Source organism: Thalassophryne amazonica, chromosome 18 (assembly GCF_902500255.1).
Source record: "Thalassophryne amazonica chromosome 18, fThaAma1.1, whole genome shotgun sequence".
NCBI classification, from domain to species: Eukaryota; Metazoa; Chordata; class Actinopteri; order Batrachoidiformes; family Batrachoididae; genus Thalassophryne; species Thalassophryne amazonica.
In genome coordinates, this window is record NC_047120.1 from 42265406 (window position 1) to 42292448 (window position 27043).

General features: G+C 41.8%; 1 protein-coding gene across 1 annotated transcript in view; it reads left to right on the forward strand.

Moving 5' to 3' along the window:
- Positions 1 to 402: 402 nt before the first annotated feature.
- Positions 403 to 27043, forward strand: part of wnt3 (wingless-type MMTV integration site family, member 3) — a 50360-nt gene continuing 23719 nt past the window's right edge. The window contains exon 1 of the mRNA XM_034194555.1: positions 403 to 1590. Within this exon, the coding sequence (XP_034050446.1) occupies positions 1511 to 1590 (80 nt within the window). The 5' untranslated portion in view covers positions 403 to 1510. The remainder of the gene's footprint in view (positions 1591 to 27043) is intronic.

A 27043-nucleotide genomic window follows, 5' to 3' on the forward strand; every position in this document is an offset into this window, starting at 1 on the left:
ATTGCTTTGAACTTAATATGTCCAACATGTTGTCATACATCTGTGTGTCCACCTGTAGGTGCATTATTAACCCAATAATTCAATAACAATACATGTTGCATATTGATGCTTACACCATCGGCGCTCCCTGGGGAATAGAGGAGCTCTTAGATTTTTGGAGGAGATCTGTGCATAAATGTGTTTATTAATGAAGATGGCAGGTCATTAGGTGCATCAAGTTCCTCCTGTTATGGTGTTTCAATAAGTTTAACAAGAAATTTATGTATATGAACTCCTTTATCACTGGTTTAAAAAGTGTTTTGTTGTCATTCGGTATACTTTCTATTCACACTAAAAAAAAGTCCTTTGAGATAAGGACTTACCAGGTCTTTCTTTGATCTGTCTTTGTGTTCTTCCTGAGCCGTTTCCTTGTATATGAATTAAATGTGTGGTTACTTCAGGCTAATTCTACATCCTTCTTCACTATCTTTTCTCCTCCTCCGCCTCCTCTCTCTGACCCATGGCCGCTCGCCCCGCAGCCCATCAGAATGACAATAGTATTGATGTAAACTGTGTCGCCTTTGGGCCGCTGAAGCATATAACCCCTGCGTGCCTGCTCCAGCCACCATCACAGTTTATGGCTTTATTGTGTCCCCTTTTATGTGTGTCCCCCCCCACCCGGTGGGGTAGTCAGACAACAATTTAGAAAATTCACTGTATGTGACTCTGTGAGTTTCCCTTCGTGTAAATACACATACATCAGGATCGATTAGGCGGGGCATGACACTTAAAATTTAAAACATTCTGTGTGTGAGACGAGTTAACTCATCTCCCAAGGAGGCGTCGGCCTACATCCATCTGCCTACCTCCAGCCACTTTAGGGAATCATTTCATCACAGATGAAACACTTTGACTAAGAACTCTACCTTCTTGGTGTGTCCCTCGCTTTACCTCCCTCTCTGATTTCCCCTCTCCATCTCCCACCCTCTTTTCACTCTTCCCTTTCTTTTCCACATTACCAGGGGGTGGCGTGTGATTGACAGATGGGAACGAATAATAATTTTTTTTTTTTGTAACCTAAGGCCATCTTCTGTGATTGGCTTGCCAGCTGACATCTCCAAACCTCAGCGCCCCCACCACCACCCATCCCTCCACTTTAATATTAGGCCTGTGGATGAGGCATCCTGAGGGAGAAAAAAGTAGAGAGAGAGAGAAAAAGATATCTACCTTAGGGAAGAACCTCAGAGAGAGGGAGGGAAGGAGAGGACGGGTAGAAGCGTGTGTGCATGTGTCTAAGAGACACTTATTCTCTTAACTACTAGGAGACAGACACACTTTTCCTGGCCCGACTCAAAGAAAGGGGGAAAACAAGAGGGGGACTTCGTTTTCAATATCATTTTTAATTTCCCCCCGTCGTCCAACAATCAAGCTGCCCTAAAGCTCCTCTTCCCGGAAACTCTTCTTTTCCTGCCTACTGGAAGTTCCATGTATTGATCCATTCACCCGCTTACACACTTACAAGGCTTACCTCATGGATTTGTATCTGATTGGATATTTGATGTGTGTGTGGTTGTCCAGCTCACGGGTGCTTGGAGGCTATCCCATCTGGTGGTGAGTACAATCCACAATTTCAGGATCAGACCCTTGTAGCTGCATAAAGAGAGAGTCTTTTTTTTTTTTTTTTGGTCAAATGATAATTTTTTTTAATTTTTTTAATTTTTTTTTTTTTTACAAAAAGGGCAGAATGTGCGCTTTCAGTTGACTGCGTGGAAAAATGTTCTCCGGCCCAGTCCAAAGAATCTTAACCTCAAATACTAGTGTAACGGAAAAGGTTCGCCGCTCTTTTCCCCTCGCCATTCAAGTCCATTCATCATATTAGAATATGCTATGAGGCAAAGGGGATGGATTTTCAGTTTAGGAGCCTTTGAGTGATTTAAATATGTAATTGCACTTTTGCAGAAAATAGACATATTTGCCAGTGGACGTCATTATGACAACAACTGTCAACAGCAACATGAGGACCTGTGAGGCATTTCAACAAAGTTAGAACTTGACATTTATTACTAAATAAATACCCTCACCAATGATCTTGTGCAGGAAAATCCACCAAATCCTCCACAAAAAAGCTCTGACCTGCTTCTAAACCAAACTGAACTGAAATATGAGAAAAGTGCAAAACAAACACCAATCGGGATTTATCAAGTTTGTGTAGTTTTGTGTTTTTCTATTGCATATCACCTTTTTGACATTCAAACATGTCATGAACTGAATCTAAAAATGTTTTTTTGTTTGTTTGTTTGTTTTTTGTAGTAGCTTTATCACATGCACTGAGTGCGAGTTACGGGCCCAAAGTCTAACACTATATTAGAAATACCACATATTTTGCAGTAAAAACCGGTGCATCAGCTATAATTAAATCACTCCACTTTCAGATAAGTACTTAAGCATATCATTTTGCTTTTGAATTGTTCTACAATTCGCCCCCCCTCCCTAAAGGATCTGTCAATGGACAATATGATTAGGTGCCACAGGGCTTTATTTCTTTGTTAAATTATCACTTTTGGCAGCGGTGACTGAAATTTAGAGGTTTATCTCATTACTAATTCAGCTACATGCAGCTGACCTCATAGCTCCTTTTGTAACATAAAGCTTTTATTTTGGAGATATTTGCGTAGGCGTATGACAAAGCTCTTCTGGCTCGCAGCACAATACTTGTCAGGGCTACTGCACTTTTTAGTAGCCCGACTAGCATGTGGTCCCACCGTGGTGCTGTCCAAACCGCGAGCATCTTCTGGTTTCATTTACAGAACAGGCAGCTGCCAAGCACACAGGCCACAGGGCTGAAGTGTTAATGGCAAGGAGGACTTTACACCCACTCCTGGTTTCAGCAGGCAGCTTCAGACAGCGGTGACAAAGAGCCTGGGATCCTCTCTCGATGAATTACCTGCAGCTGTTCTGTTCAAGGAGCTTACATGACACCGGGATAATGTTTGAGTCAGAACAATGCTGCAGCACCTTTGATTTGGGTAACCAATTTTCAAGTGCAGGTTTGAGTCGGGGGTTAGTCAGAAGTCGGGCGGCATGAAAAGCCAAGGTGTAGCGCCAGGTGACGTGGGCAGGTGCTGAGAAAAGCACGTCGTGCAGCACAGTCAGTTGGCATCCCGCGGTGTTGAACGTGTCCGTAAGGGGACAAAACAAGGTGGCACGTCAAACGAGAAGGGGCTGAGTTTCAGCAAAGTTCCAGGCAGGTTCCTCTGAGCTTCTGTCTCAGGGGCGATGACTTAGTCATAAATTTTCCTGCAGAGATGGGACAGTTTGCAGGCAGAAGGTTTTGACTTTTTTGAGCCTGAAGGCCTGGGTGTTTCAAGACGGGGTGCTCACAACACATCAGAACAAAAATAATACAAGTCCTAAATATATATGCATAGAAGAAAATTAAATGTGCCGTAATAGTTACTTGCATGTATTATATACCTGTGGTAGTACAGCTTTTCTGAAATATCTGAAGTAATAAACTGCTCAACCTCTGTGCTGAAGAGCCCAACAGGTCTGTTTCTGCATATACCAAACAAATATGAAGAATAAAAAGTAAAACAACAAACGTGTAATTATCTCCTTTTAAAGGGGTTGGACTGGTATTACACTAACTTCATGCATATCTTCATACAGTGTGCAACCACTGTGTGAAGTTTAATAGAAAACCTTCAACCTGTTTAGGAAGAGTTGTGCTTGCAAGACTCATAGATAGATAGACAATTTTGTTTGCAGATGATATTATAATAAAGGCTAAATCACATTTTCAGAGGGTTGAGCCCATCTTAAAGCTATACTTTGCTCCACAAGTTCCACCGTGTCTGTATTCTGATGACAAAAAGAAAGTTGTTTGGTTTCACCCTTTAACCCGTGCAGAATAACCCAAAACACAACCTGACCAGACTATGATTAAATGTAGAGCTGCATTAGGCAGTTTAACTCATCAGCTGTAATATCTTAATCCAGCGTGTGAGTGTGTTTGAGTTCCTCGTGTGTCAGCAGAGGTGAGTGTGAGGGGGAATAATGACAGTCACTTTCAGCGAGGAATTACCTCCGATTAATCTGCCCGAAAAGCAGCTACGGCGCGTCAGCAGTGATTATCGGTTTAACTCTCATATCACACAGCACAGCCACGGCATTTAATCCAATAACTGTTATTTTCTTAATCCCCTGACATTGTCACCACTCTTCAATCTGCATAAGAAAGCAGAGAGATTGTACTTTTTTAAATTGGTGCTCATTGTAATTTCCAAGCGGGCCCATCTCACGTGGATTATCTTCTTTTTTTTTTTTTTTCCTTGTTTCAACCCGGAGACTGTTGCAGTTTATTTTTCTATGCAGAATTAAACACAGTAATAAGCAGACAGAGTTCTAAATCATAACTCGTTCAAATAAAATAAAAATCTAGCAAAAAATTTTTTCAGACATAATCAACTATTATTTCACATATTTAATAGAATTTTTCAAACACTGTTATTTATGTCATCAAAGTGGAGTTAAGTTTATAACAACAACATACAAACAACATACTAGTGTTGTGTTGGATAACCCAAAATACACTTATTTGCAGTGTGTTCCTCATTAAATGAGATAATAAAAATGACATATCATGAAAAATTGCATAAAAATGAAAAAATGATATGTCAGGAAAAAAATAAAATTACACATTTAAGTAAATGCAGCCCAGTTTCGCATTTTTAGTTGTTGGATTGTTTGTTTATTCGTGATAACATCACGAAATGCATTACATTTTCATGACGCAGTCAAGTTCCGGTCACTATTTTAAACTTTAATGGTAACCATAACCCCAAGACACACACCCCCACCCCCATGCCACCCTAAATTTCATGATACCATCAAGAAATAATTTTATGATACTGTCACGAAAATGTAACACATGTCGCAATGATATCACAAACTTCTATTTTAAATCACCTTCTGTGATGTCATCATGTTTTTGCCATGTGACCAGATTGAGAAAATGGCATTAGGTGATGGTATATTCACAGTGCAGAATAATAGCTATTAACTATCATATGGTTTTATTATATCATCTATTGATGTGTTATAAAAAGATAATAACGCCTCAATAATCATACAATATGAGCTTCTAAAAATACAACCACTGAATGTCTTTAAGGTAGGTAAAGACTAAATGCATTTCATAGAAATATGTTTGCTGGTAGGAGTTTGACTTTGTAGAAAGTCCTGGAACAACGAGGGCTTCAATAACATCTGTGGTACAACTCTAAACAGAGTATCGAATGGAATCAAACTGTGCCTGTAGACCTCCCTTCATCCAGGGAGTCCAAACTGAAGCTCTAGAGTCCATCTCTGGGTCTCAGGAATGTCATTATCTAGGGACCCCCCCCCCCCCCACACACACACACACCTCTGATCCCTAATCCAGTGTTCAACCCCTGAACCCCTACGACAGGCAAAGGGATCACTTAGGTGATTGTTACCGCGAGAAAATCCTCCGCCTGTAGTCCTGAGTGAAAAGATCAAGGATGTCAGGGTGTTGTTCTCGACAATGCAGTGGAAGCTACATCAAGAAAAAAAAACATCCCAGGAGAATGTCCCTCTTAAGAAATTCAGGATTTCATTATCAACAGCTGGAGGCTGCCACAGGGCTAACAGGGGCGTAAGACAGGATTTTGTGATGCTGCAATCAGCCAGGTGAGCAATAGTTGTGTGAATGTGCTCTAAGAACATATAAATATTTCATCCTCTGTAGCTTTGAAAGCACTTTCACTATGAGAGTGACCAATTATCTCAGTTTTCCAATGGTGTTTGCAATTCTCACATGTATTCACTGATTTCGGGCAGAACAGTGGATCAGTGGTTGCACTGTTGCCTCCCAGCAAGAAGGTCCTGGGATCACTTCCCGCCTGATCCTTTCGGTCCTTTTTGCGTGGAGTTTGCATGTTGTCCCCGTATTTGTGTGGGTTAACTCCGGGTGGCTCGGCTTCCTCCCACTTCCAAAGACATGCAGGTTAGGTGAATTGGTGAATTTAATTAGTCTGTCTGCACCTGTCACCCTATGAGTGCTGGAATGTGCCCCCCCCCACCAAGAAAAAAAGAGAAAGCATGTTGGCAACACTGGTTAGGACAAACTCCCTCGGGCACAATATAATTGTAGGAAGAAACCTCAAGCAGACCACATTTAGAGAGGTAACCAGCTGCTTTGGCCATAATACCAACAACAAGAAGTCAGATAAAAAACAAAATACAGTAAAGAATTATTAAACATGCAAAGATAGATATAACAGAATTGACATCCAGGTAACTGTCCATTCCTGTGGACATAATGATCATGAATCCAGGTGAACCTGCGTCTGTTATGGTTAACAGACAGTTCAATCCATTAAACCTTCAAAGGTACTGGCACTTAAACCATTTCAGTGCTCCATTTACTGTCCATGAAAGTAAGGGCAGTCCTTTCTGGATGCGTGTGATTCTTTCATGGTATGTCTCGCAACCAGCTGACCTGACTCAAGTTATTTGGACTATAAAAGTTGCACATAATTTTCTCGTTAATGAAGCTACGGCAGTAGAACGGCTTAAACAATAATGGGCAATTGCTTAAAAGCAGACAGTGACCCATATTGTACCAGCTGCCCTGACAGAGAAACTCTCAGTCCGAGCATTACACACCACATCACAAACTACATGACATCATCCAGTCAAAAACATGCCAGGCAAGAGGTTCCAAAGATAGTTGAGATTTAAAAAAAGAGAGGATGAGTCCTAATCTTCAACCACGATCAAAGGACATGCAATGCAATCTTGTAGGAAATGACAAAGTGCCCCAGTACATAGCTATTAGCTGTAGCAAAACACAGGATAAGAGAGTTCCTCTACAGAAAACAACAATGACCAGGGGAAAAGATATCACTCGGGGACACGTGTGGACACAAACTATTTAAGATCTTCATTACCTGCCTGAGCTCACATTGTATGGAATTTAAGTTCTCTCTAATATACAAGATATACAATATTCCTACAACTAACTTGCATTGGTTAGCCGTAGCATGTAATTCCAGGTATAAGAGAAGAATATGGTACAGGTGGGGGTCAAACCATGGACCTTCTTATTTTGAGGCAAGCTTATTAACCGCATGCACAACATTTCCATATTGCTCGGAAATCGAGCAGGTACCCACTTGTTGACCTGCCAACATGTAGACCTAGGTTTGAACCCCACTCTTGCAACTTGTCAGTGTCCTAGGACAAGACACTTGTTCTGCATTGATTCAGTCTACCCAGCTGTGAAAGGGTCCCATCCTTGGCTGGGGAAGTGACCTGCATCAGACTGGCGTCTGTCTAGGGGAGACTGAGACTTTCATCCACTTCATGCTATGGAATCTTGAGAGAAGCGCCAACAGGCCTCAGAGCCTATAGAGGACTTCAGTAAAAAATACACCAGCGCATTGAAAGAGCCTCTATCTTTGCCATCCTGATTAGTCCTCTGTTTGTCTGGCTTTTAACTTGTGCTGAAATGTTGGTGGGCATGCTGTTTCTCCAACTACTAGTAACATGGAAACCAATGTGAAACATATTCTTCATCATCTACATCTTTTTCCCATTCCCGTAGGGACGATGTGCACTTAGGCTGAGCAGGTTTGGGGCTCAGTTCATCCCCAGTTCCCAAGAACACAAATGACTGCATTTTTATAGTGCTTTTTCTTCTTGTTTTCACATACTATGTGTCTTGAAGGCCACAACAGGCGACAGTCTGGTTTATTTAATTTATGCCGATACATGCCCATGAGTAAATAGGCAACTTAATTGAAGAGCATTCCACCTTGTGCTCTAGTTTGGGCTCAGATCAAATAGAGACGTGGGGTTGGACACACCCCAAATGCAGTTGCACTGTGCACTTCAGACTGTGCACCGTAGATCATCAAGGTAGGACCCATAACCTTTTCTGGATCCTCAAAATATAATGGGTTTTACTTTGACACATACCAGTTGCCAGTTCAAACGTTTTATAGTAATCCTAGTGACAAACTGACAAACAGAATTTATTCCTTTCAATATATTTCTGAAGATATTTCAAAATTTGTCTTTAAAACCTGTCAGTCAATGAGTCAGTAAGGGAGTCTGCAGAATTTCCATCAGTAACTGCAAGAAAGCTTTGTACATTCAGCTTTGAAATTTTGGATTTGTTTAGACAGATGTGTCAACCAGTAAGCCCCCTATTTTGGGCATCTTGGCATTTTTAAAAAAAACTTTAAAGTAATTAATGCAGTTATTCTTTTATATAATAATTTCATAGGAATGCTGGTATAGTGGGACATGGCTGGGCTTGTAAAGTATATGTGCAGAAGGGCTTTTGTTTGCATGAAGCCTTGTTGCTATCTGCAGGGTCCTGGTGGCCACTATAACGCCACTGTTTGTTTAATAAAATGACTAAGATATTAAACAACAAAAACAACAACAAACCATTTCATATAGTGAAATAAACAATACAAATTTTAATGTAAATGTGGCAGTTATTAGAACGCTTTGATGAATTTACAGTAAATCCTTGCTTCTGTAGCCAGTTTTCATTAGAAAATTCAGGGGGTGGATACATGAACATTTTGAAGTCACTGAATATGTTCTTACTTCCAACATAAAGATGTATAACTTATTTTGCAAGGGACAAAAGCACTATGCAGAGTTGCATATCACAATGCACAGCACAATCACACTCACTGAAGCCTAATTGCTTTATTGCTGCCATGAGCAATTTGGTGGCTTCCCTCACTAGTCATCTTCTTGTACTGTCACTCAGTTTTTGAGAAGTGCCTGCCAGTCAGATAAAATCATACCGTACTATACCGACTCTATTTCTTAACGATTGATGTAAATGAAGTCCACGACACAGTCAGTGACTTGCAAATGTTCATGTATCCATCCCCTGATGTGTCAAAAGAAAATTGGCTGCAAAAGTGATGGTTTACTGAAGATTTATCAAAAAATGCTAACAACTGTGTCAAATGTACATTTTATGTCTGTATTTTTATTTCACTATATGAAATCATTTAATTGTTGTTCCTGGGCAGTTTATTAAATATTAAAAATTGATTTATTTTCTTTTTCTTTTAAGCATATCTTAAATTTGTCAGATGCCATCAGATTTATTTCAGTAGTGACTGCTGTCATTTCTCCTTTATAATGTAAACTGTCTTCAGTAACACTATCTGCAAAATTACAGGCCACGTCATGGAATGGATTCCAGACATTTGTCATTTTAAACAACTTCCTGATAAAATGTCAATATCATTTACATATTTCCTTTAACATAATCTTATACCTGTTATACCCTGCTAACTGGGAACTTTCACTGTGTTCTGGGTGCATGTGCACCGGTGGCCTATGGAAGAGGACACCCTGGCCATAACTCTGTCTAAAATGTTTGCACAAACTTATACTTCAAATCTTTTCAAGCCCAATACACAACTGAGAAACCTGGTAAATACCCTGCAATTAGTGGCCAGAGCATACAGTACGCATGAGATAAATGGAGTCAGTAAGTGAGTAAATGACTTTCGGTCAGCAAAAGCTACTGCACATTCATCTTAGAAATTTTGGATTTTGACAGATACAGATGAGGACTAGGTAATCTCGTATTTTTGACCATATTGGCATTTTGCAACACAAGTAATAATTTGCATTTATTCTTTTTAATATCAGTTGAAATGTGAATATTGTCACAGTGGGACATGTCTGCATTTGGAAAGTACATACTATAACATGTGCCTTTTGTTTGCATGCAAATAATAATGAAGCCTTGTTGCTAATGGCAAGGTCCTGGAGCCACTAAGGTCACTGTTGCTTGTATAATCCAATTTTATTCAGTAGTTTATTGTGTCTTATATTATATGGTCTGGACAGATTTGCAGAGAAACAAATGAAAGGACAGACTGTTCCCTGTGATTAGCACAGCAAGCAGAGGATTAATGGGGTCAGTCAGCTCGAGAGTCTAGGGTCCAGGTTGGAAGAATCCACCCTACAACCCCTGTTTCCACTCTGTGGTGAGGATATAAAATACAAAATTTGGGAGATTATTATCTCTACAGTTACTGATGGAAACTTTGCAGACCCCCTCACTCACTGACTGACTGAATCACTGAATCCATTAATCTTATGCATGCCCTGTTTATCACAGGAAATAATTATTAAAATAAAAATAATAAATTCCCATAGGCTAAATGATATTAGACACTTTTCTAGAGGTCATCTTAAGATATCTTATACACTGAAAAAAGTGAAACACAGTGCACTTCATTCAAAGTACTTATTTACATTGGTCTAATGGAAAATTGTGGTTTCCAGGTTAAATCTGCTGGAATCACTATACAAAATCATAAATATACATTGTGAGAAACTAAAAAAAAAATAGCTGTAACAACTTACATAAATTTTTTTAAGTTGATCCAACGTAGCATTTTTTTCAGTGTAACTTTGTGAAGCCATAACTCCTAACAGATATGAATCATGAAATAACATTGTATGAACATATCCTCATTGCAGTGTAAAAGTGTGAATGATGTCTTTGATTAAAAAAATTACACAATGCGAAATTATCCTTGGCCGTATGAGCATTGTGTTATTATTTGCAGTTGTTTAATTAATGATTACGATCCCATTGTCTTACATAAGATTTGTACATGTTCAAATCAGATCATCATTTGTTCGTGTTGTGCAAATAAAGGAATATTTGTAGATCACCCTCTGTGCTTTCCACATATTAATAATGAGAAAACTTACATAGGAAGTTAGCTTTGAGTTAGCGAAGGTTGGCACGCAAACTAACATCCAAAAATGTCTTATAAATCACTCCCGCGGTGTTATCAGGTTACAAATACAGCATTTTCAGTTTTAGAAGTGTTTATATTTCACTAGCATTTACATAATATACCAGAAACAAAGCTGTTAGCAAGTAGCTACACCAGAAAGTGACGTCACCACGCTAACCTCTGCGAAATGTCTTGTAAATAAATTCAGAGATGTTATTATTTTGGAAAAACAGCATTTTCAGTTTTAGAAGTGTTTCTTTCTCTCTAACCTTTATATATGTGAAACACACACACACACACATATCGAATGCGACTTTTTAAACCTCTTAAACAAGGTTGGGTAGGATTACTTTGAAAGAATACATGTGGATTACATGTATGCATGTACATACATTTGGATTACTTGTAATCTGATTACTTTTGGATTACATTTCAAAGTAATCCTACCCAAACTTGCTCTTAAAATACGTCAAGGTTAGCCATCTTTGAACTTGTTCAAGGTCTGTGTCCCAAGAATGTTCCCTGTAAATTTCAAGAGTTTGGCAGTAACAGGACTAGACTTATGTTGAGCACAGACGGACGGATGGACGGACAAAAAGCCTTCACAATACCCAATGGCCATATTTAATGGCCTCAAGAAAAAAGTATTTTTTTTTTACCTTTAACATTCTGATGTGGTGTTTTCCACAATGGAAGACAACTGACTATGAGTTATGACATGCACAGGATCCATTACTGCAGATAATTCAAGTGGCAGTGTCAGAGCGCGGCCGTTAATGAGCAGTGTCAGGCAACAATGCACGGTTTGAGTTGGGGTTCATTCAGACTGTTGCTCATTCATACACAAACAAAAGCTCAGACTCCATTGAGACAGACAACAAGCTTCCAGTCTCTGACCCTCTGCTGCACTACTGTACAAAAGTACCGCAGCTCTGATTCACTTTCTGACAAGCAGGTTCACAAGTTTACCTTCTATCTGCAAGGGGCGCCTTGTCCTAACGCCACACGCTGCAGCAGTCTGCAGAGCGAAAGCTCCAGGATGGGATAGGAGGGGAAGAAACTAGGCAGAATGAAAGAACAGGTTGGAGCATTTTTCAGGATGACTGCCATTTTTTTTATCTGATCAGCCAGGAGCTGTTGGACTACAAATCAAAAAGTCTGCCGAAGAAAAAGAGAAGACAACAAAACACAGGCAGCATCGTTGCATTCCACCCTCCACCAGGAAAAGTCCCATCCTCAGGCAAAGTCAGCAACTTTCCTTGTCCCACTTACTCTTTTTCAAGTGTCTTTGTCTCTCCGTAGACTCTGTTGTGGGATTTCTAAATGAGATTCCGACAGCAGTGTTTTCTGTGTGTATCTCAGGCTGCTTTGTCAGAGCCTTTTTTAGCAACACGATGTCCTCCGGGCACAACTGACAAACTGAAGTTCTGCCTCAACCTATAGAGGTAAATTAGAGGTAGATTAGAGTTTAATGCAAACACCATTCCTGCAGCCTGTTAGTGCAGATGCCTTTCAGGAGTCTTTCTCTCACAGAAGCTGAGATGGAACACGTCTGGGACTCAACGCTTTGGGTGCAAACCATGCATAAGGTGACAATTTCCCTTATGTGAAATAAGTTACCTCATTCAGGCAGAGGTTACAATGATTGGCAACAAACTTTAGAATTACCATTTAATTACTAAGATTATCATTTTTAAAGCAGTGATGGTGGCCAAGTGGATAATTGCACTTGTTTCCAGTGTGACAGGTTCCCATCTCTGCCTGCTCTCCATGTAACATGGAGTTGTGTGCAGAAGGGTATCCAGCGTCAAACCTGTGCCAAATCAACATGCAGCAGAAATTAGATTTCACTGTTGGGTATCTGGGCTTACACTCAGGGACAGAGTGAGAAGCTTGAATATCCAGGAGGGACTCAGGGTAGAGCTGCTGCTGAGGTGGTTCAGGCATCTGGTGAGGATGCCCCCTGGTTGTCTCCCAAAGAAGGTATTCCAGGCATTTCCAACTGGAAGGAGGCCTCCCAGGCAAGACCCAGGACACCCTGGAGGGACTATATTTCCCGACTGCCTTGGGAATGCCTTGAGATACCCCAGGAAGAACCTGGCTGAGGATAGGGAAGCATGGGATAGACTGGTTGGTCTACTGCCACTGTGGCCCAGACCTTGAAGCTTTAATGCTGTGTGACACATAGACAGGAGCCTTTTTGTCAAGGAAAGGTTTACTGACCAAGACCTTGTGGATGATGCTGTGATCTTTGTGAAATCAATGGATATCCTGAATGCAGTACTTGATAAGCTCTGTCTGGATTTGAGATTGTCAATGACTTCCTGATCTTGGACATCAGAAGTTTATCTACAGTATATGTGGTAAAAGTGTTGGAATTGTAGTGACATTCATGACTCTGGGTCTTTGGTGTTTAAGCTCAAAGGAAGATCTCAAGGAGTCATAGATTTTACTGGACACAGGTGTTTGCCAATGCTGAGATTTCTGCAGGGGAATGCTGGTCAATGTCTTTGAGGGCCTGGTGCTTCCTGTCTTACCTTATGGTTGTGAGACTTGGATGCTAACCAATGACACAAAGCGATGACTAGATGTCTTTGGTACTAGGCCACTTAGGAGGATCCTTGGATACCATTGGAATGAGTTTTTGTCAAAGAAATAGCTACTTAGGGAGACTAAGATGAGTAGTATCACTTGCTATTTTCAAAGCTGGGTATGGATCAACTAATTGCCACCCCAAAGAAAGAGGGTTCTATAGTGCTGTGAAAGCAGCAATACACGGCACTAGGACATGTTCCCAGACCTGTCCTGACATGTAGAAACATGCATAAAATACCCTAAATCCAGATGTTATAACAGTTTTACTGTGTAAGGGGAAGGCACAGTGGTCATTTCAGCTTTTCCTTGTACAATCTGCCACTAGTTCTTGAAGATGCAAACCCTACACAATCACAAGACACCATTAAAATAAATTTGAGTATCCACATCTGGATAGTTGGACTGGATCTGGGTGATCACGAAGGAGAAATACAATGGTGACATCCTTGCAAATAATTTTCAAGTCATCTGGGGCCATTGTTTTTGAGGCATGTGTGAAAGCATAGTGTGACCAGATGACATATCTTTTCTGGCAGGGCCACGGTGGGGTTCGAACATCAGATTGCTCATATTTGAGACCAAGAACCAGGTCAGCCAAAGGGGAATGCCCCACTAGCCAAGTTAGTAGGAACATCTTTTTATCACCTTTTTACATGTTTCCCCACAATTTTAACCTCGGCACAAGTCACAGGTGCATTTGAGCATGTTTTGTGACTATCTGGTCAACTGCTACATCCTGCCACCAATGCCAGTTTGGGACCAGATGATATATCTTTTGTGGCAGGGCCATGTGGGGTTTGAACACCAGACTGGTCATACTTGACAGCAAGGCTCTACCAGGTCATCCAAAGGGGAATTCCCCACTAGCCAAGTTAGCAGGAACATCTTTTCATCACCTTGTTACAATAGCAAATTATGTCACCATGTTTTCAGCCTTTTTCCAGACACATTTCATTTCCACCATAAAACTGCTGTGGTGACCTGAGCAAAAATGCGAGCAACCAAAAGAAAGAAGACAGTTCATTTCAAAGTAATTAGCCACAGTCTGGGGATGTCCACCAGGTGGCTTTATAGCGGCTTGAATACCATAATTCACAGAAATATGTTGTGAAAGTGTAGTGACACAGACCCACAACAGGGGGCGCAAATGAACGGACAATAGAAGAAGTTAAATTTGAACACTTTACTGTTGTGAATGCCACAACTACACACAGCAGATTACTGAATGAATACAAAGTCAATTGATAAAGGTGTCGTGTGGGCAGGCTCGACGATAGGAGACGTCCGTCTGGAGAAGAACCGGAACCACACGATTTCCTCTGCCACCGAACCAGGAGGATACTGGAGCCGCCAGGTCCCGAGTCCCCCAGGTGGCCACCGTCTCCGCGTGTCGGATCTGGTACTGCTGGCGAAGAGCAAAAACAGTCAAGTGTGGGTGTGTGTACACCCCGTAACAAGTATGGTGGTTATTCCACCTCCACCTCTAATCACACGCTCGTGCAGCTCCTGTCTAATTACTTATCTGGCGGAAAGCAGAGCGAAGCAGTCGCAGCCTACGCCGGTCCTTCGGGAAGACAGCTGCAACACTGTATCTACTGAAATCAACGTAGGAATACTCAGGCTCAGAGTGTTACCTCCTCAGAAGAACGATATCTCGGCGAAGTGGTGGAGGTGTCATCCTGCTCTTATTTGGGATGAGGCGCAGATGATTGGTGACAGCTGTCATAGCCGATGAGTGACAGCTGTCAACCCGGCCGCTCTTGGGAGGTGGCAGCGCCCTCTCGTGCCTGAAGCCCGCACTTCAGACAGGGCGCCCTCTGGTGGTGGGCCAGCAGTACCTCCTCTTCTGGCGGCCCACACAACAGTTGGCATCAAGTTCAGTTTTGATTAACTTTGACGTGTACAGATAATCTTGATATTGCTAACTCTTTGAGGTGATGGAAGCAAAGAGTGCCCAGAACAGCTAGCACTGGAGCCTTCTGTGACACCTGATGCAATTTTATAACATTTTAGTTAGTGAAGTATAAACTATCACAAAAACCACTCTATACTCAGATATAAAACAAGGCTTTCAAAAGGATTAACTTCTTTATTTTGTTACTGACAAGCTCAGTTACGTAGTATAACTGATTGCTAGCTAGCTTGATTAATTAGCAAGTAGCCAGCTTGAAAGCCAACTTGTTGAACTTGTGTACAAAAAATACTGTACTAAATAGTTAAATCTTGCAGTGGGAAAGATTTATCTGTCAATGTATGATTATCAGCTCCACACACATTTTTTTAAAGCAGCTAAAGGGTTTTAAGAATTTTTGTCTTTTTTAGTACTTCCTATAGTTTATTTGTCCATCCTTCACACATGACAATTACTTGGAAAGTATCTCATCTCAATGGACTTAAAAATCACATTTTCAAGACAGGTTAAAGCTATACACACAACTACTGTTATTAATTTAGCAAAGAATGGTGATTGTAAAAGAGGGGTCCCTTGAATTACAACCCCAATTCCAATGAAGTTGGGACGTGAAATGTAAATAAAAACAGAATACAATGATTTGCAAATCCTCTTCTGTCTTCTTCTTCTATTTTCTTCGTTTGATTCAACATTTACAATGACTATACAGCGTCAACAACCTCAGTTCAGAAAACAGATAACTAAATAAATCAAGATAAATTGGTTGAAAAATACATTATAATATATTTACGTGTATGGAGTTTTTATTATTTTTTTCTCATACTTGTGATAACGTTGGAGTTTAGCAGCTACATTGTTGTGTGGGCCGCTGAAGAGGAGGTACTGCTGGCCCACCACCACAAGATGGCGCCCTGCTTGAAGTGCGGGCTTCAAGCACGAGAGGGTGTCGGAGCAACCAGGAGTGACAGCTGTCACTCATCATCCGTACCAGCTGTCACTCATCCACTACTCATCACCACCACCTGAACTTCTTTTGCAGCCGTTATCCTGTGGTGTTCTGCCTTATCTGTGGGATTGGCGTTTGGTGTGATCAGCGACGGCTTCGCCTCACACCCCAAACCAAGATAAGTGGTTAAACAGGAGCTGCACGAGTGTGTGATTGGAGGTGGAGGTTCTCCCTCCTTTACTAAACACTGACTGTGGGATTACTGAGTGTGCGACCTCACACTCATCAGGACTGTCTCTGTTCTCTGCCAGCAGTACCGGGTCTGACAGCGGCCACCTGGGGCGCAGGGCTTGGCGGCTCCGTTGGTGGTGGAAGCTGTGTGGGGATCCAGCTCTTCTCTCGCCAGGCGTCTTCTATCGTCGAGCCTGCCCACACGTCACCTGGTGTATGATTGACAGTCCACCATATTGTTATTGTCTGTATGTTGTTGTGCGATTCACAACATTAAATTGTTAATTTTGGCTTATCCATTGTCCGTTCATTACCGCCCCCTGTTGTGGGTCCGTGTCACGTCACTTTCACAACATACATAATCTGTTTGTGGAGCCAGATACGAGGTCTGTTAGAAAAGTATCGGACCTTTTTATTTTTTGCAGAAACTATATGGATTTGAATCATGTGCGCTTGCATCAGCTAAGCTTGAACCTTCGTGCGCATGCGTGAGTTTTTTCACGCCTGTCGGTTGCGTCATTCGCCTGTGGGCAGGCTTTGAGTGAGCAGTGGTCCACCCCTCTCGTTGGATTTTCATTGTCAGGAAAATGTCTGAACGGCTGGAGCAGCGCTGCATCAAATTTTTCAAGAAACTGTGTGAGACAGCCAGGTGGAAACCATTCGGAAAATTCAGATGGCTTTCGGTTAAAATCCTATGGGCATCACACAGATTAAGGAGCGTTACAACCGGATTAAAGACGGCCCACAGTGACTGAGGGCGCGCCGCGCTTCGAGCGGCCATCGACAGGCTGAAATGACCAGATCATTTCCAAAGTGAAGGCTGTGTTGATCCGGGATGTCGTGTGACTACCAGAGAAATGGCAGAAAAGGTGGACATCAGCCATTTTTCGTCAGATTCCACTGTTACAGGAGATTTTGTAATGAAAGACGTGTGGAGGCATTCGCACGTCGGGACAAAGCTGCAATGGCGTTAGGTCTTCCACCATTCAGAAGATTCAGACGGCTTTCGGTGGCTTTTTAGTCGAGTGAGTATCCGAGAAATTGTGGAGAGCTGGGCATGTCACAACATGTCCCGTGAGACTTCCAACACGGACTTGCTTTTGTTCTCTGCCATTGCGGCTTCGTCCTGACGCACGAATGCCTCCGCACGTCTTTCATTACAAAATCTCCTGTAACCGTGGAATCTGACGAAAAATGGCTGATGCCTTCACATTGGAAATTATCTGGTCATTTCAGCCTGTTGATGGCCACTCGAAGCGCGGCGCGCCCTCAGCCACTGTGGGCTGTCTTTAATCCGGTTGTAATGCTCCTTAATCTGTGTGATGCCCATAGGATTTTCACCGAAAGCCATCTGAATTTTCCGAATGGTTTCCACCTGGCTGTTTCGCACAATTTCTTGAAATATTTGATGCAGCACTGCTCCAGCCGTTCAGACTTTTTCCTGACAATGAAAATCCAACGAGAGGGGTGGACCAGTGCTCACTCAAAGCCTGCCCACAGGCGAATGACGCAACCGACAGGCGTGAAAAAACTCACGCATGCGCACGAAGGTTCAAGCTTGGCTGATGCAAGCGCACATGATTCAAATCCATATAGTTTTTGCAAAAAATAAAAAGGTCCGATACTTTTCTAACAGACCTCATATGTACCATGTTTGACCTTGTGACAAAAATCTTCCACCATAAATAGTGGTTATGTGATTTACAACCCCTGGCAAAAATTATGGAATCACCAGCCTCAGAGGATGTTCATTCAGTTGTTTAATTTTGTAGAAAAAAAGCAGATCACAGACATGACACAAAACTAAAGTCATTTCAAATGGCAACTTTCTGGCTTTAAGAAACACTATAAGAAATCAGGAAAAAAAATTGTGGCAGTCAGTAACGGTTACTTTTTTAGACCAAGCAGAAGGAAAAAAATATGGACTCGCTCAATTCTGAGGAAAAAATTATGGAATCATGAAAAACAAAAGAACGCTCCAACACATCACTAGTATTTGGTTGCACCACCTCTGGCTTTTATAACAGCTTGCAGTCTCTGAGGCATGGACTTAATGAGTGACAAACAGTACTCTTCATCAATCTGGCTCCAACTTTCTCTGACTGCTGTTGCCAGATCAGCTTTGCAGGTTGGAGCCTTGTCATGGACCATTTTCTTCAACTTCCACCAAAGATTTTCAATTGGATTAAGATCCGGACTATTTGCAGGCCATGACATTGACCCTATGTGTCTTTTTGCAAGGAATGTTTTCACAGTTTTTGCTCTATGGCAAGATGCATTATCATCTTGAAAAATTATTTCATCATCCCCAAACATCCTTTCAATTGATGGGATAAGAAAAGTGTCCAAAATATCAACATAAACTTGTGCATTTATTGATGATATAATGACAGCCATCTCCCCAGTGCCTTTACCTGACATGCAGCCCCATATCATCAATGACTGTGGAAATTTACATGTTCTCTTCAGGCAGTCATCTTTATAAATCTCATTGGAACAGCACCAAACAAAAGTTCCAGCATCATCACCTTTCCCAATGCAGATTCGAGATTCATCACCGAATATGACTTTCATCCAGTCATCCACAGTCCACGATTGCTTTTCCTTAGCCCATTGTAACCTTGTTTTTTTCTGTTTAGGTGTTAATGATGGCTTTCGTTTAGCTTTTCTGTATTTAAATCTCATTTCCTTTAGGCGGTTTCTTACAGTTCGGTCACAGACGTTGACTCCAGTTTCCTCCAGTTTCCTCCCATTCGTTCCTCATTTGTTTTGTTGTGCACTTTCGATTTTTGAGACATATTGCTTTAAGTTTTCTGTCTTGACGATTTGACGTCTTCCTTGGTCTAACAGTATGTTTGCCTTTAACATCCTTCCCATGTTGTTTGTATTTGGTCCAGAGTTTAAACACAGCTGACTGTGAACAACCAACATCTTTTGCAACATTGCGTGATGATTTACCCTCTTTTAAGAGTTTGATAATCCTCTCCTTTGTTTGAATTGAGATCTCTCATGTTGGAGCCATGATTCATGTCAGTCCACTTGGTGCAACAGCTCTCCAAGGTGTGATCACTCCTTTTTAGATGCAGTCTAACGAGCAGATCTGATTTGATGCAGGTGTTAGTTTTGGGGATGAAAATTTACAGGGTGATTCCATAATTTTTTCCTCAGAATTGAGTGATTCCATATTTTTTTTACCTCTGCTTGGTCTAAAAAAGTAACCGTTACTGACTGCCATAATTTTTTTTCCTGATTTCTTATAGTGTTTCTTAAAGCCAGAAAGTTGCCATTTGAAATGACTTTAGTTTTGTGTCATGTCTGTGATCTGCTTTTTTTCTACAAAATTAAACAACTGAATGAACATCCTCTGAGGCTGGTGATTCCATAATTTTTGCCAGGGATTGTACTTGCCAACATTGACAACAAGTTGTAGGTGGAAGTTTCATGTTTGGCCTGGGCCAAGGAACTGGAGTCACATACATTTGCACAATGCTGAGAAATAAATGCTATTTTCTATACCTACATACTCCATTTAAGGGTCATTGGGGCGAGGGAGCTGGAGCCTATCCCAGCAGTGCAAGATGGCCCACTTGGTATGAAATTTGCTCTGTGTGTATGTGTGTTTGTCACCTTTTGGTTACTTACTGACCTGAGTACATTTGAGGAGAAATGTGCAATACTGTGATGTTAAATGAGACACTTTGAAGCATGTGTCACATGTGTCAAGTTTTAAATGAGGCACGTATCATTGCCATGTGAGTGCATGTAAAGCCTCATTGCCGGGTCATGAATAATGGTACAAGGTTTGACTGCCAGTGTCAGAAGTTGAAGAGCTTCATGAGCTGTGATTCTGAATATTCTGCTTCTCCGCTGTGCTCTCTGAAACACTTATCATAGACAGGGACTATAATTTCTGCTGTTATGGAGTTGAGTTTTTTTTTTTTTTCTCAAGTCCTTTCATTAGAATCATCCTCCACGTCTTTCACACAAAAGTTACACATGGAAGTTTCCAGCTCTATGTTGGGTTACTGCTTTTTCACATTTCCGTATGAGCATGTATGAACTGACTTTCCTGTAGATGTAAAATTTATATGAAAACAACTTTGCAAGAGGAACACTATTTGTTCACATTGGAATCTGGGGAAAAGCTGGCGTGCCAATGGGCCTCAGGGCCTACATATAAGGGATTACTGAGTAGTGTACACATTTTATTAATCACTTTTGAGATACCTCAGGGGTAGAGGTGCTAAATCAGCTAAGCACTTACTACTGCATTGTTTGGTTGTACTTCAACTTGCCCGAGCGATTCATCAAAGACAGTCTCTAATGATAAATTAAAAACAACAATTTATTGATATTCACAAATAGCTTTTACAAAAGCAGAAAGGCCAAGATGCTGAAAGAGCTACTGCACAACTTCGCAACTGCAGAAGTAACAAGAGTGCGTAAACAGTTGTAGGTGTGAGATGTGTTTGTTTGAAGCTTTGGCATCAATATTTCAAATGTATTTCTGCTTTGATATGCTTTACGGCATCAAACTCAAAAGTGGCCATCCATACACCGTTATCACAACCCAAGTGACATAAGCATCAACAGCTCCTGGAGCGATTCTGATTTCCGTTCATTGAACTGCCTATTACAAAGTTATGGTGCTCAAAATGTTCCTTTATGTATACTGATTTTTTTTTTTAACAATGGGTAGTTCTTGTGGGGAAAATGCTGGAGAATTATACAGAATTGTAAGGTCCATAGATGTGCCCAGTTTGTGAATTAACCTTAAAACTTCTTGTGGTTTCCTTGAGGATTTAGTTGAACGCCCAAAATTAAATGTGGTCAGATTCAAGATCAGACTGTTTCTCAGGAATTTTTGAACGTAATCTGGCTGGAGGACTTGCAGAGATGGGCACAAGTGGTGAGCCAAATGGATTGTGAGAGGTCTTCTTCAGTCTGACCTTGAACATTGCTGAGGACTGTAATGTCCATTCATCTATAGATTTTTCATATCTGAGGTCACTGTAAATATCATCCAGAACAATCTTAATGCACTGCTTGATAGAAACTGTAGGCTGTACAGACAGCTGAGAAAGTGGGCTGTGATGGCCCTGAGAGTGGACAAGGAGGCGGTTGTTAGAGGTATCTGTAATCAGGTAACACACCATCTCTGGTGTAGTGACCCTCGACCTGATTATAGAGGAATCAAAGCAATTAGTTCCTGCACATCTACACACTGTCCCACTACAGTTATGGTGGAAGATGTTTCAGTTCAGACACATGCCTTTCATGCACTGTCCCATTAGGCCACCTACTTTGAGCAGTTGTATGAGGTTAATCCTCCTGCTGAGATGTTAGCCATCTCCACTGTCATCTTGTGAGTGACTCACCAGTCAACTGTGAACCACCAAATATTGGTGAGATTGCAAAAGCTGTGAAACAGCTGAAGGCAGGGAAAGCTCAAGGGATCTGTACTGAGTTGAGCTCCTCCAGGTGGGTAGAGATGCTGTTCTGGAATTGCAAACAATCTTTGCTTCAATCTGGCAGATGGGTATCATCCCTACAGATTAAAAGAAAGTGTTGGGAAGGTGTCGTGACACGGACCCACAACAGGGGGCGTTAATGAATGGACAATGGATAAGCCAAAAAGTAACAATTTAATGTTGTGAATCGCACAACGAAGTACAGACAATAACAATATTGTGGAATGTCAATTATACACAAGGTGACGTGTGGGCAGGCTCGAAGATAGAAGACGTCTGGCGAGAGAAGAGCCGGATCCCACACAGCTTCCACCACCAACGGATCTGAAGAACACCGGAGCCGCCAAGCCCTGCGCCCCAGGTGGCCACTGTCTTCAGCAGTCAGACCCGGTACTGCTGGCAGAGAACAGAAACAGTATTGATGAGTGTGAGCTTGCACACTCAGTAATCCCACAGTCTGTGTTCCTTTTGGAGGGAGTACCTCCACCTCCAATCACACACTCGTGCAGCTCCTGTCTAATCACTTATCTGGTTGGGGTGTGAAGCGAAGCCGTCGCTGATCACACCAAACACCAATCCCACAGATGAGGAAAACACCACAGGAAAAGGGCTGCAAAGAAGTTCAGAGTATTACTCAATGTTTTAGTTCAGCAAAGAAGATTACCTGAATGGTAGCTGATTTCTCGGCGGGGAGGTGGAGTTGCAGTCCAGCTTTTATGGAGGTTGACGTAGATGAGTGACAGCTGGTGGTGATGATGTGACAGCTGTCACTCCACTGGTTTTGGCGCCCTCTCGTGCTTGAAGCCCGCACTCCAAGCAGGGCGCCATCTGGTGATGGTGGGCCAGCAGTACCTCCTCTTCAGCGGCCCACACAACAGAAAGGGTTTTTTGTCACAGTCTGGAAAGGAAAGGGTGACTGTATGGATTGCAACAACTATAGGGGTATTACATGCTCTCTGTCCTGGGGAAGGTGCTTGCAAGGATTATTCTTAACAGGATTGAGTACCATGTACTTGTTGCTCAGAAACTGGAACAATCTGGCATCAACAATCAACTGCATTCCATCTCGACAAGTTCTCACAGAATGCAAGCATCAATATTGGCAGTACTTCTTTGCAGCACATGTTGATTTTCAGAAAGTCTTCAATTCAATTAACTGTGCCGCTCTCTGTGACATCCTGAGAATTTGTGGAACCCCCACGAAGTTGATGGACATCATATCCAGCCTATACACAATGCTGTACAGAGAAGAGGCAGAGACTGGGGTTTTTTTCCCCCCCAGTGATGACTGGTGTTCACAAGAGATGTGTTTTGGTTTCTACAGTGTTTAATGCTTGCATGGACTGAGTATTTGGGTAGGGTTGGGGAAACCTGCAATTTAGTTGCTTTTCTTGGCAAAGGAAGGTTTAATGGCCTTGACTTTGTGGACAATGATGTGGTCTGTGAGGAATCAATGGATAGCCCGACTGCATTTGAGAAGCTGAGTGAGTATACGGAGTGTCTGAGTTTGTGATTGTCCTGGATCAAGATGAAGATCCAGGCTTTTAATGATTTCCTGGACTGAAGTGGTGAGTATTGAACTGTTTGAAACATGCACTTGTCTCAGCAGTGACATGGATGTCTCTAGATCCTCAGGCTTTGTGTGTAATGAATCAGGTAAGGACTCCAGTGCATAGAACCACAATAGACAAACACAATGTTAACTGAGTACAGCAGCACAACGTGGCAGACAGGAGACATGGCCTATATACAGGCTCAGATCCAGTTCACAATAATTAGTTCAAAGTTAGACCAGCTGTCTGAGGGGAAACCTGGAGAATTGGTAGACATTAACAGTTTTTCAAGGGAGTTAGCAATAGATTTTTCCATCATACAAGGTCTGTCAATAAAGTAACGGTCCTTTTTATTTTTTTCAAAAACTATATGGATTTCATTCATATGTTTTTACGTCAGACATGCTTGAACCCTCGTGCGCATGCGTGAGTTTTTCCATGCCTGTCGGTGACGTCATTCGCCTGTGAGCACGCCTTGGGAAGGAGTGATCCCGCCCCCTCATTGGATTTTCATTGTCTGGAAATGGCGGAATGAAAAGGACTTTTTTCCATTAGAATTTTTTCAGAAGCTGTTAGAGACTGGCAGCTGGAAACCATTCGAAAAATTTATCTGGCTTTCGGTGAAAATTTTATGGGCTTCACAGAGAATAAGGACTGTTACTACAGCTTTAAGGACCCCTTTAAAGACGCTCGGCGCTCCGAGCTGCGACGACGCGGCACAAGCCACCGGACCATTTCTAAACGGATGGCTCTGTGGATACGAGACCGTCGTGTGCACTTTCTCTGGTTATCACAAGAGCTGGACATCAGCCATTTTCCAGCAGATTTCACTTTTAACAAGAGATTTTGTCATGGAAAGCTGCGCGTAAAGACCGATTTGCTTTGGAAGTGAGACAAAGGAACACCTCCGTTTCGGCACGTCAGAGGACAAGTTTGGACATGCCTATCTCGGCTTTCAATGCTTACCAGTCCAGTAAGTATCAGAGAAATTGTGGAGAGCTGGACATGTCCAAACTTGTCCTCTGACACGCCGAAACGGAGGTGTTCCGTTGTCTCGCTTCCAAGGTGAATCGGTCTTTACGCGCGAAGCCTCCGCGCGGCTTTCCATGACAAAATCTCTTGTTAAAAGTGAAATCTGACGGAAAATGGCTGATGTCCAGCTCTTGTGATAACCAGAGAAAGAGCACACGACGGTCTCGTATCCACAGAGCCATCCGTTTAGAAATGGTCCGGTGGCTTGTGCCGCGTCGTCACAGCTCGGAGCGTGGCGCGCCGAGCGTCCTTAAAGGGGTCCTTAAAGCTGTAGTAACAGTCCTTATTCTCTGTGAAGCCCATAAAATTTGCACCGAAAGCCAGATAAATTTTTCGAATGGTTTCCAGCTGCCAGTTTCTAACAGCTTCTGAAAAAATTCTGATGGAAAAAAAGTCCTTTTCATTCCGCCATTTCCAGACAATGAAAATCCAATGAGGGGGCGGGACCACTCCTTCCCAAGGCGTGCTCACAGGCGAATGACGTAACCGACAGGCGTGGAAAAACTCACGCCTGCGCACGAGGGTTCAAGCATGTCTGACGTAAAAACATATGAATGAAATCCATATAGTTTTTGAAAAAAATAAAAAGGACCGTTACTTTATTGACAGACCTCGTACAGAATGGAGTTTAAAAAAACAAAACAGGAATTTTCATACCACAGAGCCTAAGGGAGTAGATAAAAAACAGGAGGCTGAAATAGCAGCAGGAATTGATAACAGCGATCAGTAACAATACAGTGAGAGCAAAAACAGAAGTCCAAGACAATAGCAAGACTCAGGAACACAGAATCAATAACACAAATGCTAGAGTGCAGGGCAGAACCTATTACTATCTGGTAGGGATGTTCAGCTTACAACAACTCATGATTCAATTCAATTCCGATTCTTGGGGTGACGATTCGATTCAGAATCGATTTTCAATTGAAAGAGCTCTGAGAAATAGTTATATTACTTAAAAAATGTTTATGTTTAAGAAAATGCAGCTTTATAAGCTTAATCAAGTGATTCTAAAGATGTAAATTTACTTATCTGCTTTGCTCGTTCAGAGCTGGCTGGCAGTTTAGCGAAGTGATGGAGTGTGCGCTGGTCAGTAGTCGGCAGAGACCGCTGCTCCGCTTCTTTTAGCTCCGGGTGATGGCGTAGCATGTGGGCTTTCGGATTTGAAGTGTTTCCGAAGTACTTGACTTTCATTTTGCAGATTTTGCACACTACATAAGTTATGTCAAGCTCCTTCTTATGCAGCAAATAATAAAATCCAAAATGTGCTCAAACATTTGCCTTCAGCAAAGACGGTGCTGGCTGAATTAGCTCTTTGTCCGCCATGCTAAGCTGCAGCTCACAAATGTTTGAAGCACGCCGGACCTTCCCCTAGCGGGGACACTGCAGTATGGAGGCCGTTGCCTGACAAACAGTACACGCAGCAAGTAAGTAAGAAAATGTTTTAAAAAATTGCTTTTTAAAAATCGATTCTTTGACATTTTGGATCAATTCAGAATCTTAATAAATAAGAATCGCGATTCGGACGTGAATCGATTTTTTTCCGGCACCCCTACTATCTGGTGAATTGGAGACAGTCTTGTGGTGTATTTAAGGACCATGGAACAATTAGTCCCAGAAGTGTGCAAACATGAAGTGTAGCAGTCCACTACCACATAGTCAAAACCAAGACAAGAGACTTATCAGAATAAGAACAGTAATGAAAACATCCCAAAGTGACAGAGGGGAAATGATCATGAATTGCTCAGAATAAAATAAACAAAAACAGGAAAACAGGACTGGAGCCAAAAACATGACACATGAGATTTGTGATCAACAGACACCTGGGAAGAGTTTATCGAGTTATGAGATTATGAATTTGGCAATGCTGATATCTTTGCAGGAGAACAATGGTTCAGGTCTATACGGTCCTGGTGTTTCCTGTCTTACTGTATGGTTATGAGGCTTGGAAGCTAACCAGTGACCTAGGCTTGGATGTCTTTTGTACCAGGTCTCTTGGGAGGATCCTTGCATACTGCTGGAATGACTTTGTATCAAATGAGCAGTTATTAAGGGAGAATAGGATGAGAAGTGTCACTTACAATGTGAGGAAGCATCAGCTTTGAGAGGTGGGGATGGACCTCACTAGACTTTATAATGCATGATTCATTCCATCATGAAGTTTCAGGTGTGTATATATGCATATGGTATAAAATGCATTACATCACATACAACCCCAATTCCAATGAAGTTGGGACGTTGTGTGAAATGTAAATAAAAACAGAATACAATGATTTGCAAATCCTCTTCAACCTATATTCAATTCAGTACACCACAAAGACAAGATATTTAATGTTCAAACTGATAAACTTTATTGTTTTCATGCAAATATTTGCTCATTTTGAAATGGATGCCTGCAACACGTTTCAAAAAAGCTGGGACAGTGGTATGTTTACCACTGTGTTACGTCATCTTTCCTTCTAACAACACTCAATAAGCGTTTGGGAACTGAGGACACTAATTGT